The sequence below is a fragment of the Parambassis ranga genome, chromosome 5 (genome assembly GCF_900634625.1).
Source record: "Parambassis ranga chromosome 5, fParRan2.1, whole genome shotgun sequence".
Classification (NCBI taxonomy): domain Eukaryota; kingdom Metazoa; phylum Chordata; class Actinopteri; family Ambassidae; genus Parambassis; species Parambassis ranga.
In genome coordinates, this window is record NC_041026.1 from 25,310,890 (window position 1) to 25,323,165 (window position 12,276).

The 12,276-nt window shown below is 44.2% G+C and overlaps 1 protein-coding gene across 2 annotated transcripts; it reads left to right on the forward strand.

Annotated features, from left to right (window-relative positions):
- Window positions 1-161: 161 nt before the first annotated feature.
- hcfc1a (host cell factor C1a) lies at window positions 162-12,191 on the forward strand. Of its 2 annotated transcripts, none has more exons than XM_028407230.1 (28): window positions 162-296; window positions 1,443-1,643; window positions 2,276-2,424; window positions 3,104-3,264; window positions 3,358-3,566; window positions 3,770-3,854; window positions 3,964-4,070; window positions 4,151-4,330; window positions 4,413-4,655; window positions 4,774-4,922; window positions 5,002-5,184; window positions 5,269-5,493; window positions 5,875-5,979; window positions 6,094-6,310; window positions 6,417-6,553; window positions 6,629-6,776; window positions 6,888-7,108; window positions 7,248-8,073; window positions 8,214-8,362; window positions 8,479-8,613; window positions 8,706-8,901; window positions 9,090-9,365; window positions 9,449-9,555; window positions 9,651-9,785; window positions 9,871-10,056; window positions 10,176-10,473; window positions 10,572-10,635; window positions 10,730-12,191. In XM_028407230.1, exons 2-28 carry the CDS (start codon window positions 1,448-1,450, stop codon window positions 10,767-10,769), a joined length of 5,127 nt encoding a protein of 1,708 aa, XP_028263031.1. In that variant the 5' UTR covers window positions 162-296; window positions 1,443-1,447; the 3' UTR covers window positions 10,770-12,191. The 2 variants fall into 2 exon arrangements, with proteins under 2 accessions (XP_028263031.1, XP_028263032.1); XM_028407231.1 differs by having other exon boundaries at window positions 8,217-8,362.
- The last annotated feature ends 85 nt before the right edge of the window (window positions 12,192-12,276 follow it).

The window sequence follows — 12,276 nt, forward strand, 5'->3', positions numbered from 1 at the left end:
AAACAACCATAATAGTGCAGCCCTCTATAGACCATCATACGGTGACTCACAAAAACATATACTAAAAAACTGTATGCGTTTCTGTCTGAAATGGGCAGAGAGCGGGTCTCTGTCGCCATGTTTACTTTGGGTGACGCCAACTCTCTTCCATTTTCCTCCGCCTCTGGTTGTCAAGAAGATGGCAGCTTCCAGGCAGGCATGAGAGGAAATACTTCTTCACAAATCGAATGAATTTGGATTATTATCTCGAGATTATAGCACATACACGTGTTTTTGGAATTACTGCATCGAAATAAGTAAGTAAACTCCTTAAATATCCGTGCTTTTTTTGTTTGTTATGTTTTGTTGTAGCAAACCGCCCGGCCATTTTTCTTGTGGGAGCTGTAGAAGTAGGCCGATTGTCGAAAAGATGGCTGCTTCCAGAGACGGCATGAAACACAATAACATTGGGTTTATGCTATTTACTACCATTTAGCTGCGTTTTATGAGTGTTTGTGCAACGGCATTTAATTGAGGTAAACGGTGCATGGCCGAATAACTTGAAATTACGTTGAATTTAATTGTGAAATTTGGCGACGCTTTGACAGATGCCAGCCATAGAGCTAACGTTGTTAGCTTGAGCAAATTAGGTTGAGCACCTAGCCGCTAGAGCTAACGGTGTACGGCTAACAGTAGAATCCACTTAGATGCTACGATTGCGCTAGAAATTTTGGTATATTTCTGCAAATTAGTCGATGGATGATACAACACATAGTTTTCACAGAACTCGCAGTCGTTAAAGTAAGCTTGGGATATTATTCCGATGTAAATAAGTGCGTTAAATGGTTTGCAAGGAATGCTAAGTTTCCTAGCTACAATATGGCGACTCCCAGAGAGGCATGAAAATAGCCGACTCTTGCTAACGATTCTAACTATCTATAAAGTCGGCGTTGCAACTATGTATTGTTTTTCTTGACTGGTCTGCTATCATGCAATTGAATTTGGTTTTACGGTGGTGTATTTTTTTGCTGGCGAAGCGAGCTTGCTCTCTTGTATTTTTCTTTTTCATTTGCTTCCGCCATTTTTCAGACGGCAGTAGCGTTAGCGGGGGTTTGTTTGGTTGCAAGATGGCTGCTTCCATGGATTGAATTCAATGGTCAGAAAAAGCTAAAGAAAAACTTAGGAGTTGTAAAGATTGTGTGTTTTTTTGTAAGCACTAGAGCATCCGTGGAACCTTTTCACGAATTATAAAACAACAGTTGATGAAAAGGTCTTGTGAGCATTGTTTTCTGAATTGAACGTATTGATTAACATAAGCTAACCGTTAAACCTTTCTGCTGTTCTGGCCGCACATGTATGTTTAGAAGTTAGCTACAGATGCTGCGATTGTTGTTGATTTAGAAACTGTGTGTTTTATTCAAGCAGGTAAGATTCATGCTTTTTTAAACTATTCTTTATGTCAGAAGTCATGTCTGCCCCTGGCTCCGCGGTGTCTGGAACCACGGCGTCGGTTCTGCAGCCGCGATGGAAACGGGTTCTTGGATGGTCCGGTCCTGTTCCCCGGCCCAGACATGGACACAGAGCTGTGGCTATAAAGGAGCTTATGGTTGTGTTTGGCGGTGGAAACGAAGGGATTGTGGACGAGTTACATGTATACAACACCGGTAAGATTAACTTTGCATGTGGAACTTTTATCATTTGTTTTGTGCAGTTATCATAGTATTTCCTTTACATATTTAGTGAAACTAATGAGGATGAAAAACCAATTTCATACATTTGTATACATAGTTAAAATAAACACAGTTTTTTAGTGTGCAAAACTAAGTGGCGCACAGGCCTGTACAGGCCAAATAGGCCCACACGCCCCCTCTGCCGGTGAATGGCGTTTAATGCACGTTAAAAAAGGCGGGCTAAAATAAAATGGATGGTGCTGGTTGGTTTAAGCATATCCTCTGCCCCAGTTTCCTGCACATAAACCAATAAGCACATACAGACTAATCTAATGTGTTCTCTGTGTTTCTATTTGTAATAATAATATACTTTTTTGTATATAGGGCTTTTCAAAGACTCTTTACAATGGCAGTAGAACAACAAAACAAAAAATGGCACATTGAACGCATATTTAAGTTAAAGTTTTAACAATTACATTTAATGCAGATTTTGGTTTGTTTTACAGTCATAGTAAAGCATTTATTACTCCTTGTAGTCTTAAGATTCGCACCTTAATCATGCCGTAACTTTCTGTAACTAAGCTCCAGAGATAACCTCAACTTTGATTCTGTGTTTTAATATCTAGCAACAAATCAGTGGTTTATCCCAGCGGTCCGTGGTGATATTCCCCCTGGCTGTGCTGCATATGGTTTTGTCTGTGATGGCACACGGTTGCTGGTGTTTGGTGGAATGGTGGAGTATGGAAAGTACAGCAACGATCTCTATGAACTACAGGTAAACTTTACATGTCAAACTTTAAAACTTTAAATGTGCACATTAATTCATATTAATGTTGAAGTACTGTGTCTGATATATAGATTGAATATAGGTATAGCTAGTCATTGCTTTATTTTTTATAAAATGACACAGACACCATCAGTTATAGAGTCCGATGGCAGATGGCAGGAATGACTTGCTAAGTTAGAGCAGCGGGGTTGCAGAAGCCTGTTACAGAAGCTGCTTCTCAGTTTGTCCATATAGTAAAAGTAATCTGGAATTAAAACAAATCCATTGTAAGTCAGACTGGTGAGGATATTCCCATTGGTATGTGTAACACAATAAATGTATGCAATCAGTGTAATTTTGATTTGAGACAAGCAGTGTTTTTGAGTTAAACTGTGAAAGTGAAGCTGTAAATCACAGAAGTTCTCCATCTGCATTCCACTGTTGGAGCTGAGAACAATAATTCTTTGTCTGTTTCAGTTTATAATATACAGTGTATATGTACCAATGTAATATTGACTTACAGAGCTGAGAGGAGTTTTCATTTACAAAAAATAAAATGAACAAATAAATTATACAAAAACAATGCAAGAATGAGAAGCGGAGAATGAGGTCAACTTGTGACTTATTAGTTACAGCTTCTGTTATTACCTAATTGTCTGGTCATATGTTTTGACTTGTTCTGTTACAGGCCAGCAGATGGGAATGGAAAAAGCTAAAAGCAAAAAACCCGAAGAATGGCCCGCCCCCTTGTCCTCGTCTTGGCCACAGTTTTTCACTGGTTGGCAACAAATGCTATCTTTTTGGTGGGCTTGCCAATGACAGCGAGGACCCAAAGAACAACATTCCCAGGTACAGCTGTTGTTTTTTATATATACACACATATATATATATATGTGTGTGTGTGTGTGTATGGTATTTATTTATCTTTATTTTGTTTCTCAGATACCTGAATGATCTGTACACACTCGAGCTCCGTGCGGGTTCCAGTGTTGTTGGATGGGATATTCCAATCACATATGGAGTTTTGCCTCCCCCTCGTGAGAGCCACACTGCTGTGGTATATACGGATAAAACAAGCAGGAAATCTCGCTTGATAATCTATGGAGGAATGAGTGGCTGCCGCCTTGGAGATCTATGGACGCTTGATATTGGTAGGTTTTAAAGTGTAAATGGAAAAGTAACAGCAGCAAAATGATGAATACTCTGCTGTCAGCCCATTAAAGACAGTGCTGTTATTTAAAGGATTTACTGTGTTGAGACATAAAAAGTAGCTCTACATTGGTATTTTTGATTCATGCTGGTGTGTATTTACACAAACAAGTATGTTTTCATATAACACTGTCATTTTCTTCAGATACCCTGACATGGAACAAACCATCAGTAAGTGGCACAGCGCCACTTCCCCGAAGTCTTCACTCTGCCACCACCATCACAAACAAGTGAGATTATATCTGTATTCTCAATAACACATTTTTACTTAATACTCGGTAGAATATGTGTTGTAAATGTGTCTGGTTTTGTGTGTCTGATTTCATTCTCTTTGTGCAGGATGTATGTTTTTGGAGGATGGGTTCCTTTGGTAATGGATGATGTAAAAGTAGCCACACATGAGAAAGAGTGGAAATGCACAAACACTCTTGCCTGCTTAAATCTCGGTTTGTCTTACTTTATTATTCTACAGTAAAATTGCTTAAACAGCTTTGCCAGTTTTAACTTTGGTGTAACACTTCTATAGATACGATGTGTTGGGAGACAGTCTTGATGGACACCCTTGAAGACAACATCCCCAGAGCCCGTGCTGGCCATTGTGCTGTAGCCATCAATTCCAGACTCTATGTTTGGAGTGGTCGTGATGGCTATCGTAAAGCTTGGAACAACCAAGTCTGTTGTAAAGACCTATGGTACCTGGAAACAGGTTAGTGTGCTTTAACATTAAGTTTAGTGGCTTAGCTTGTCAAATAGTTTCAAATGTTAAACGTGCTGTTTTCCACCCCTAGAGCGGCCACATGCCCCTGCCAGGGTGCAGTTGGTCCGTGCCAACACAAACTCTCTGGAGGTGAGTTGGGGTGCGGTCTCCACGGCCGATACATACCTGCTCCAGCTGCAGAAGTATGACATCCCTGCAACTCCAGCTGCAGCCTCACCAGCCATGAGTGCAACTCCATCACAGCCTGTCAACTCTCCAAAAAGCCCTGCACCAGCTGCTGCAGCACCCTCTGCTCAGAGCTTGCCACAGACAGGTATTAACCAGTGACCCATAATTCCAAGACTTCTGTGTTCATTGTAGTCGGTACACCAGGAAGTCCATCATCTACATAAACACACAAGGATTACTAATTTTGTTCTCTTATTTTACAGCTATATTAAAGGTGACAGCTCAGCAGTCTGCCACAGGCACATCTGTTGTCACAGTTCGCCCTAGCCAGCCAGGAAAATCTCCTGTCACTGTGACATCCCTTCCTCCAGGTGTTCGAATGGTAGTGCCTGCCCAGACCACCCAAGGATCGGTATGACAAATTTGTAATTCATGTTGCCATGTCTGGCATGAAGAGTGTATGATAAATAATTTTTATTTTCTGTTTTCAGCCAATTGGAAGTAGCCCTCAGATGAGCGGCATGGCAGCTTTAGCTGCAGCAGCTGCAGCAACACAGAAGATCCCCCCCTCATCTGCAGGCACTGTGCTCAATGTTCCTGCAGGTGCCACTATACTCAAAACCGTTGCCGTTTCTCCTGGCACAACCACAGTGAAAGTGGCTTCTCCAGTCATGGTACACAACTCAGTAGATGTTTTCATTTCCAACATTGGACGTATACTGACTATTGTAATCACTAACATTAGTTTGTGCTTGTAGGTCAGTAACCCAGCCACCCGGATGTTGAAGACTGCTGCAGCCCAAGTGGGCACAGCAACTGCATCCTCTCCCACCACAACCACCAGGCCCATTATCACTGTGCACAAGTCTGGTGCAGTCACAGTGGCTCAGCAGGCACAGGTGGTAACTACGGTGGTGGGAGGAGTCACCAAGACCATTACTCTGGTCAAGAGCCCCCTCACTATGGGCAGCAGTGGCACTCTGGTGAGAAAACAGGAATTCTGTATCACACTGTAATCCTGTACCACCCTGAGAGCGCCCTATGGTGCTTCTGCAGGCATGCTTTAAGTCGTGGAATCTGTACACACTTAGTGTGTCTGTGTTTATGTGTTTTGTTGTTTGGTCACACGATAATGACAACATACGTTTGAACTAGTAGGGAAGGGTGTAATAGTTGGCCTACAGTGACTGTTGGAGACCTCTACTGAGAAAACGGGGAGCATGATGTTGGGAATCTGCATGACCATCAATCAGTTGGGGCTGTAATGACTCATAGAGCCAGATTAGTGGTCCACCACCTGCTCCCTGTGCTGTCCGATGTTTTCTGGTGACTCATGAACTTGAGTCTCTCTCTTATGTCGGCAGATCTCCAACCTTGGCAAGATGATGTCTGTGGTACAAACCAAGCCAGTGCAGACATCAGCTGTTACAGGCCAGGCTTCCACTAACCCTCTCACACAGATCATACAGGTCAGCTATCTGCATGAGTGCAGGAAAAAAAACAGGAGGCAGCTTAAAACTCCTGAGACAGGCACCAGATGTGTTTCTTCAAATGGGTTGTATAACATGCACCTCTCTTTCCAGACAAAGGGTCCCCTCCCTGCCGGAACCATCCTGAAGCTGGTGACTTCTGCTGATGGCAAGCCCACAACCATTATCACCACTTCTCAGGCAGGAGGCACAGGAAACAAGCCTACAATCCTCAACATCAGTGGCGTCTCTCCTACCACCACTAAGCAGGGCACCACCATCATTAAGACCATCCCAGTGTCAGCCATCATGACCCAGCCAGGAGCTACAGGTCGGAGCACATTTGTGTTTTCAGTAACAGAACTGCATAACTAGACATCCCACATACAGAGATTAAGGTTATTGGTTGCTATCAACATACATGTGTGTCTTTGCAGGTGTGACCAGCAGTACAGGCATGAAAACACCTATCACAATCCTTACCACAAAGGTAATGACCACTGGGACTCCTGGTAAAATCATCACTGCAGTGCCCAAACTTGCGACTGCAGCCGGCCAACAGGGATTGACGCAGGTAAACAGATGCTGCACTGATATTATTTTACTATTTTGTTGCACTTGAGACTAAACCTGAGTTATTTGTCTTTAGGTGGTCCTGAAGGGTGCTCCTGGCCAACCTGGCACCATTCTGCGTACAGTGCCCATGAGCACGGTTGGTGGTGTTCGTCTTGTTACACCAGTGACAGTGTCTTCTGTTAAACCCACTGTCACCACTCTGGTTGTCAAGGGGACCACTGGTAAGAATAACTGAAGTAGTAATTTGTTGTTGGCAGTTGATATGTTATAACAGATTTTGTACTTGGTACAACTCACTCTATTTTCACCTTTCAAATCAAACTTTATTCTAGGTGTTACCACTTTGGGCACAGTCACTGGTACAGTCTCAACTAGCTTGGCTGGAGGCACTGTTGACAGCTCCAATGCCTCTTTGGTTACCCCCATCACCACACTGGGAACTATTGCTACCCTGTCCAGCCAAGTTATTAACCCAACTGCCATAACAGTGTCAGCTGCTCAGACTAGTCTGACTTCTGCCTCCACACTACCCTCTTCTACTATGACAGTGCAGGTAAGATCTAGCAACTTATCCTTTATCAGTTTAGAATATAAAGTTACAGCAGTCCTTAATCTGAGTAGAGAATAAGCTTTATTACGGTTGCAAACCAAAAAGACTCCAGAAGTAAAGGTGCTGTACTTCTCTTTTTCAGAACCAGCCCACTCAGGTGACTCTGATCACGACTCCCAGTGGTGTAGAGGCTCAACCAGTACAGGATCTACCAGTGTCCATCCTGGCTTCACCAACCTCTGAGCAGCCTAGCTCCTCTGAGGCCGGGGCAGCTGGAGAAGGTTCTGGGACTGTCACCCTGGTCTGCTCTAACCCCCCCTGTGAGACCCACGAGACAGGAACCACCAACACGGCTACCACCTCATCTGCCACCATTGGAGCAGGACAGGTCTGCTCCAACCCTCCGTGTGAGACCCATGAAACCGGAACTACTAATACAGCCACCACCTCCTCTGCTGCAATTGGAGCAGGGCAGGTGTGTTCTAACCCACCGTGTGAGACCCATGAGACAGGCACCACCAACACAGCCACAACTGCGTCTTCAAACATGTCTGCGTTACGTGTGTGCTCCAACCCACCGTGTGAGACCCATGAAACTGGGACAACTAACACAGCTACCACAGCATCATCTAACATAGGAGGAGCCCAGCAAGTGTGTTCCAACCCACCCTGTGAGACCCACGTTACAGGCACCACCAACACAGCCACCCAAGCTTCATCCAACATGAATGCAGGCCAACAAGGCACTGTGCAAAGAGTGTGCTCCAATCCACCCTGTGAAACCCATGAGACGGGGACCACCAACACTCCGTCCACAGCCACCTCCAGCATGGGTGGAGATCAGACCAGCACAGCTACAGGCCTGGTCCAGAGGGTTTGCTCCAACCCACCCTGTGAAACACATGAGACTGGGACCACCAACACAGCCACCACTGCCACCTGTAATATGGAGACAGGCGAAGGCACAGGTACATAAACATGCAAGGATATACTTTCTATATATCTGTTCGGTCTTGCTTCTCTAGTAACTGACAACAACACACGAAGTCCCATGGTTGATCCTTGTTAAATCCAAGAAGTAAGATGTTGTTGATGTTTTTCTCATCAGCAGCCCAGCAGACACAAGAAGGAGCAGAAGGTACCAGCAGCACAGAAGTGCCTTCTACTACAGCAACATCTGGCATTGCTACCACCACCCAGGGCAGGGCCATTACTACTGTCACTCAGTCTACACCAGCACCCGGACCTTCTGTACCTGTGAGAACACCACACAAGTCCTGTCTGAATTAGCAGCTGGTCTTAACACCATTCCCGTAATAGTGGTGATGAAAGAAATGTGTAATTGTTTCTCTTTGTGCTTTGTTTCCCACTAGTCGATCTCATCAATCACAGAGGGAGGAGGTGCTGCTGCCAGCTCCACAGAGGAACCAATGCAAACTGATGAGGCAGCATTAGCAGAAGCTGCACCTGCAGAAGAGGGAGCCACTGCTATGGAAACACAAGCAGAGGTGAATACAGTATAATATAATAGTTAATGTTGGCCTTGCGCTTTGAAAATGTGTTAAGTAATTGTTTTGTGTTCTCCACTGTGTTACTGAAGGGAGAGGCACCATTGAACCTGCCATCTGAGCTGATGTCTGAGGGCCAAGGAACCACACTAATGGTGACAGGGCTGTCGGATGAGGAGCTGGCTGTGACGGCAGCAGCAGAAGCAGCTGCTCAGGCAGCAGCCACTGAAGAAGCCCAGGCCCTTGCTATCCAGGCTGTCCTCCAGGCCGCTCAGCAAGCTGTCATGAGTGAGTATACGCATAGCTTTGTAGACTGATTTGGTTTTTCAGCTGCAACCTCATAGATCAAGTTCTGGCTGCAGAAAGAATGTATTCTTTTATTTACAAAGATAACCTCAGTTCAAAATACAAATGGAAAATTTTACTCTGGAGTCCTCAATGATTTTGCAGTTAATTGTGGTCTCTACTATTCACAGATGAGGGTGATGCTGCTGGAGAGAGCCAGCAAACCACCAACATACCCATCATGCTGACCCAGCAAGAGCTTGCAGCTCTGGTCCAACAGCAGCAGCAGCTGCAGGAAGCTCAGGCTGCAGCCCAGCAGGCCTCCGTGGACACAAGCTTGCCCACTGAGGGTCTTGCCCCTGCTGACAGCCTCAATGATCCCTCTGTCGAGAGCAACGGACACAATGAAATGACTGCCACAGTCACTAGTGCTGTGGCATCCCTACTGCCACCCACCACTGCTGAGAGTAAGCTTTTGCATGTCCTTGTTTTAGTTACTTGTTGTAGGCTTTTGTGCAGTAGATTCACTTTTTGTGTCTTCCAAACACAGCTCTCGCTCCATCAAGTACATTTGCACCCTCTGTATCAGTGGCAAGTCCAGCCAAGCTGCAAGCAGCAGCTGCGCTAGCAGAGGTCGCCAATGGCATTGAGGGAGAGGTAAGTCCTCAATGTGTTGTAAACATCTACTTGGATCAGTTGGGTTAAAAAGAGTTAGTTATTTTTATTGACTGCATATTTTTGTTTTCATGTAGAAGCAAGCCCCTCAGCCAACTCCAGTGAAGCCTGTTGTAAAGAAGGAGAACCAGTGGTTTGATGTTGGAATTGTTAAAGTGACAAATATGGTTGTCACCCACTACTATGTCCCAGCAGATGATTCTCAAGGAGATGTAAGTGCCTCCAACCCCTTCTTTCCCCCATTCATTCATTCACAAGTGCTTAGTTCACCTCCTATTGCTTACATGTGTTTGGTAGGATGACTCTGGGATCATGCCAGACTACAGTCAGATGAAGAAAATGGAGCTGCAGCCTGGAACAGCTTACAAGTTCCGTGTTGCTGGAATCAACGCGTGTGGTCGTGGAGCTTTCTCAGAGATTTCTGCTTTTAAGACCTGCCTACCAGGATTTCCAGGGGCCCCTTGCGCCATCAAAATCAGCAAGGTAAACCCGTCTGTGTAACCTGTCCCTCTGTAGTGTCATGGATTGTACATAAAATTGTGTAAACATGATGATATGACCAGATGGCTGCAGCTCAGCATCTTTTTGCCTCCTCTCCCTAGAGCCCAGATGGTGCCCACCTGACTTGGGAGCCTCCCTCAGTGACGTCAGGGAAGATCATTGAATACTCCGTGTACCTGGCAATCCAGAGCAACCAGACAGCTGAAGCCAAGGCCTCCACCCCGGCCCAGCTAGCCTTCATGCGTGTGTACTGTGGACCCAACCCCTCTTGTTTGGTGCAGTCATCCAGCCTCTCCAATGCCCACATTGACTATACCACCAAGCCAGCCATTATATTTCGCATTGCCGCCCGCAACGAGAAGGGCTATGGTCCTGCCACTCAAGTTCGATGGCTACAAGGTGAGTTAGCTTCATAAATGGAGTGTGAGTAAAATTAAGTAAGTAAGCAATCCATTTATTTTTTAAAGATATATTCTAACCATTTTTGCACTTTTTAGAATCTGGCAAAGATGCCGCTTCTGCAAAACCGGCCCCCAAAAGACCAGGCACCTCACCTGATACGTAAGTACTGAGGTATTTCAATTTGTGCACACAGGCTAGACATGATTAACCAAAAGCTGCAATACTTATTCTGGTTTTATGTGTCCTCCTGCAGTAAGACTACTGGTCCAAAGAAAGCAAGGACGGACCAGTGAGGTTGCCCAGAGACCCCTCCCAGTTTTTTTTGTCCTATTTTTTTTTTCCACTTGCTGTCCTTTTATCAGGAAGACTGACCCTTCACCCCTCCTCATCCTCATCCTCATCCTAATCTCATCCTCCACCCCCACGTCTCAGATCAAGACAGCAATGGAGGCAGAACAACTGTATGAAGCCAAGATGAAAGTCAATCTGAGAGATGTTTCTGTAGATAAAACCCTCCTTCTTCCCCGTTTGTTCTGTTGGTCGTACTATTTTTAGAGCAACACAAACCTAGAAGCACATTATCTTTTTCAGTCACATCCCCTTCCATTCTTTAACATCTATTTTTGGCTTGTTTCAGTAGTTGAACAGTATAGAGAAGCATTTACACCTTTCACCAACTGGGAGCCAGCCTGAGCGCAATGTTACCCTTTTTTTTGTCTGTGTTTTGTGAATTCTAGGGGATGTAGAGAGAGACTACATAAAATGATGTACAGTGTTGAAGAAGGCTGTGGAGGCATTAGTTTAAATGAGAGGAAAAATCGGTATGGAAACAAATAAAGCACTTGTCCTCAACGAACGAGGACATCAATTTTTTTTCCTTTCTTTTTTTTGGCTCAAAACAAATTTGCTTCATCGAGAACCAAGTCTGTACAGTCATCATACTGGACTCAAGTCTCCTGGTAATGTCATCACTGTGCGCTTTTTACCCCAAGATGAGGACTGGTGGCTGACACTTGGAAGTGGACAAAATGAGAATGGCAAAGGAAGAGATTTGTAGAGAATGACAGACTTTGCTAGGACTGAGAATTGCAGCACACACAAAAAAAATTCTTCCCAAAAAATTAGCAAGCAATGACGCAGAAGATCTTCGTGTAGTTTATTTTTGTATTTTTTAAGCTTTTTTTTTCTCCTGTGTGTATGTGTATGTTGTGTGCATTTTTAAAAAAAACATCAATTTTTTTAACTGTTGTTCATCCCCATAGTTTGTGTTCGTGGAAAGATGGGTGGCTGTTATGAGGTTGCCACTATATTTTTAAAAAAAAATCTTCATTCAGTTGGGTTGTATGTTCTTGTTGTTATCAGAAGGTAATGAAAGAGACTTTTGTATTTGTTCCAAGTAGAACCGCAGAGGTTATAGGACTGAAGGGAACTTTGAAGTGGACCCAGGGAGAGGAGAGGTTTTTACTTTGTTTACTACTCAATGCTTGTGTTGCTTCGTTTTGCCAAACATGGAATTTCATGGGGTATGAGAAAAAATAACATCCACTCTTTTCATACCTTTGATATCCCAATCAGTTGTCCTACGCTTTTTATGCTCATGAATGTGGTGTCTCACCTCTTTAATTTTTTAGAATGCAAATTATATTAGTAGACCTACATTTCCCTACCCTATTGATGTATGTGAATCCATTTAATAAATTTTAATTTTCTTCCTTTCACGGCTCTGTATTTCAGACTGCAGACAGTGTGCAAGCTAACTGTGACATCTAAACCCGTATGTCTCTGAATGGGGAGGTCTTG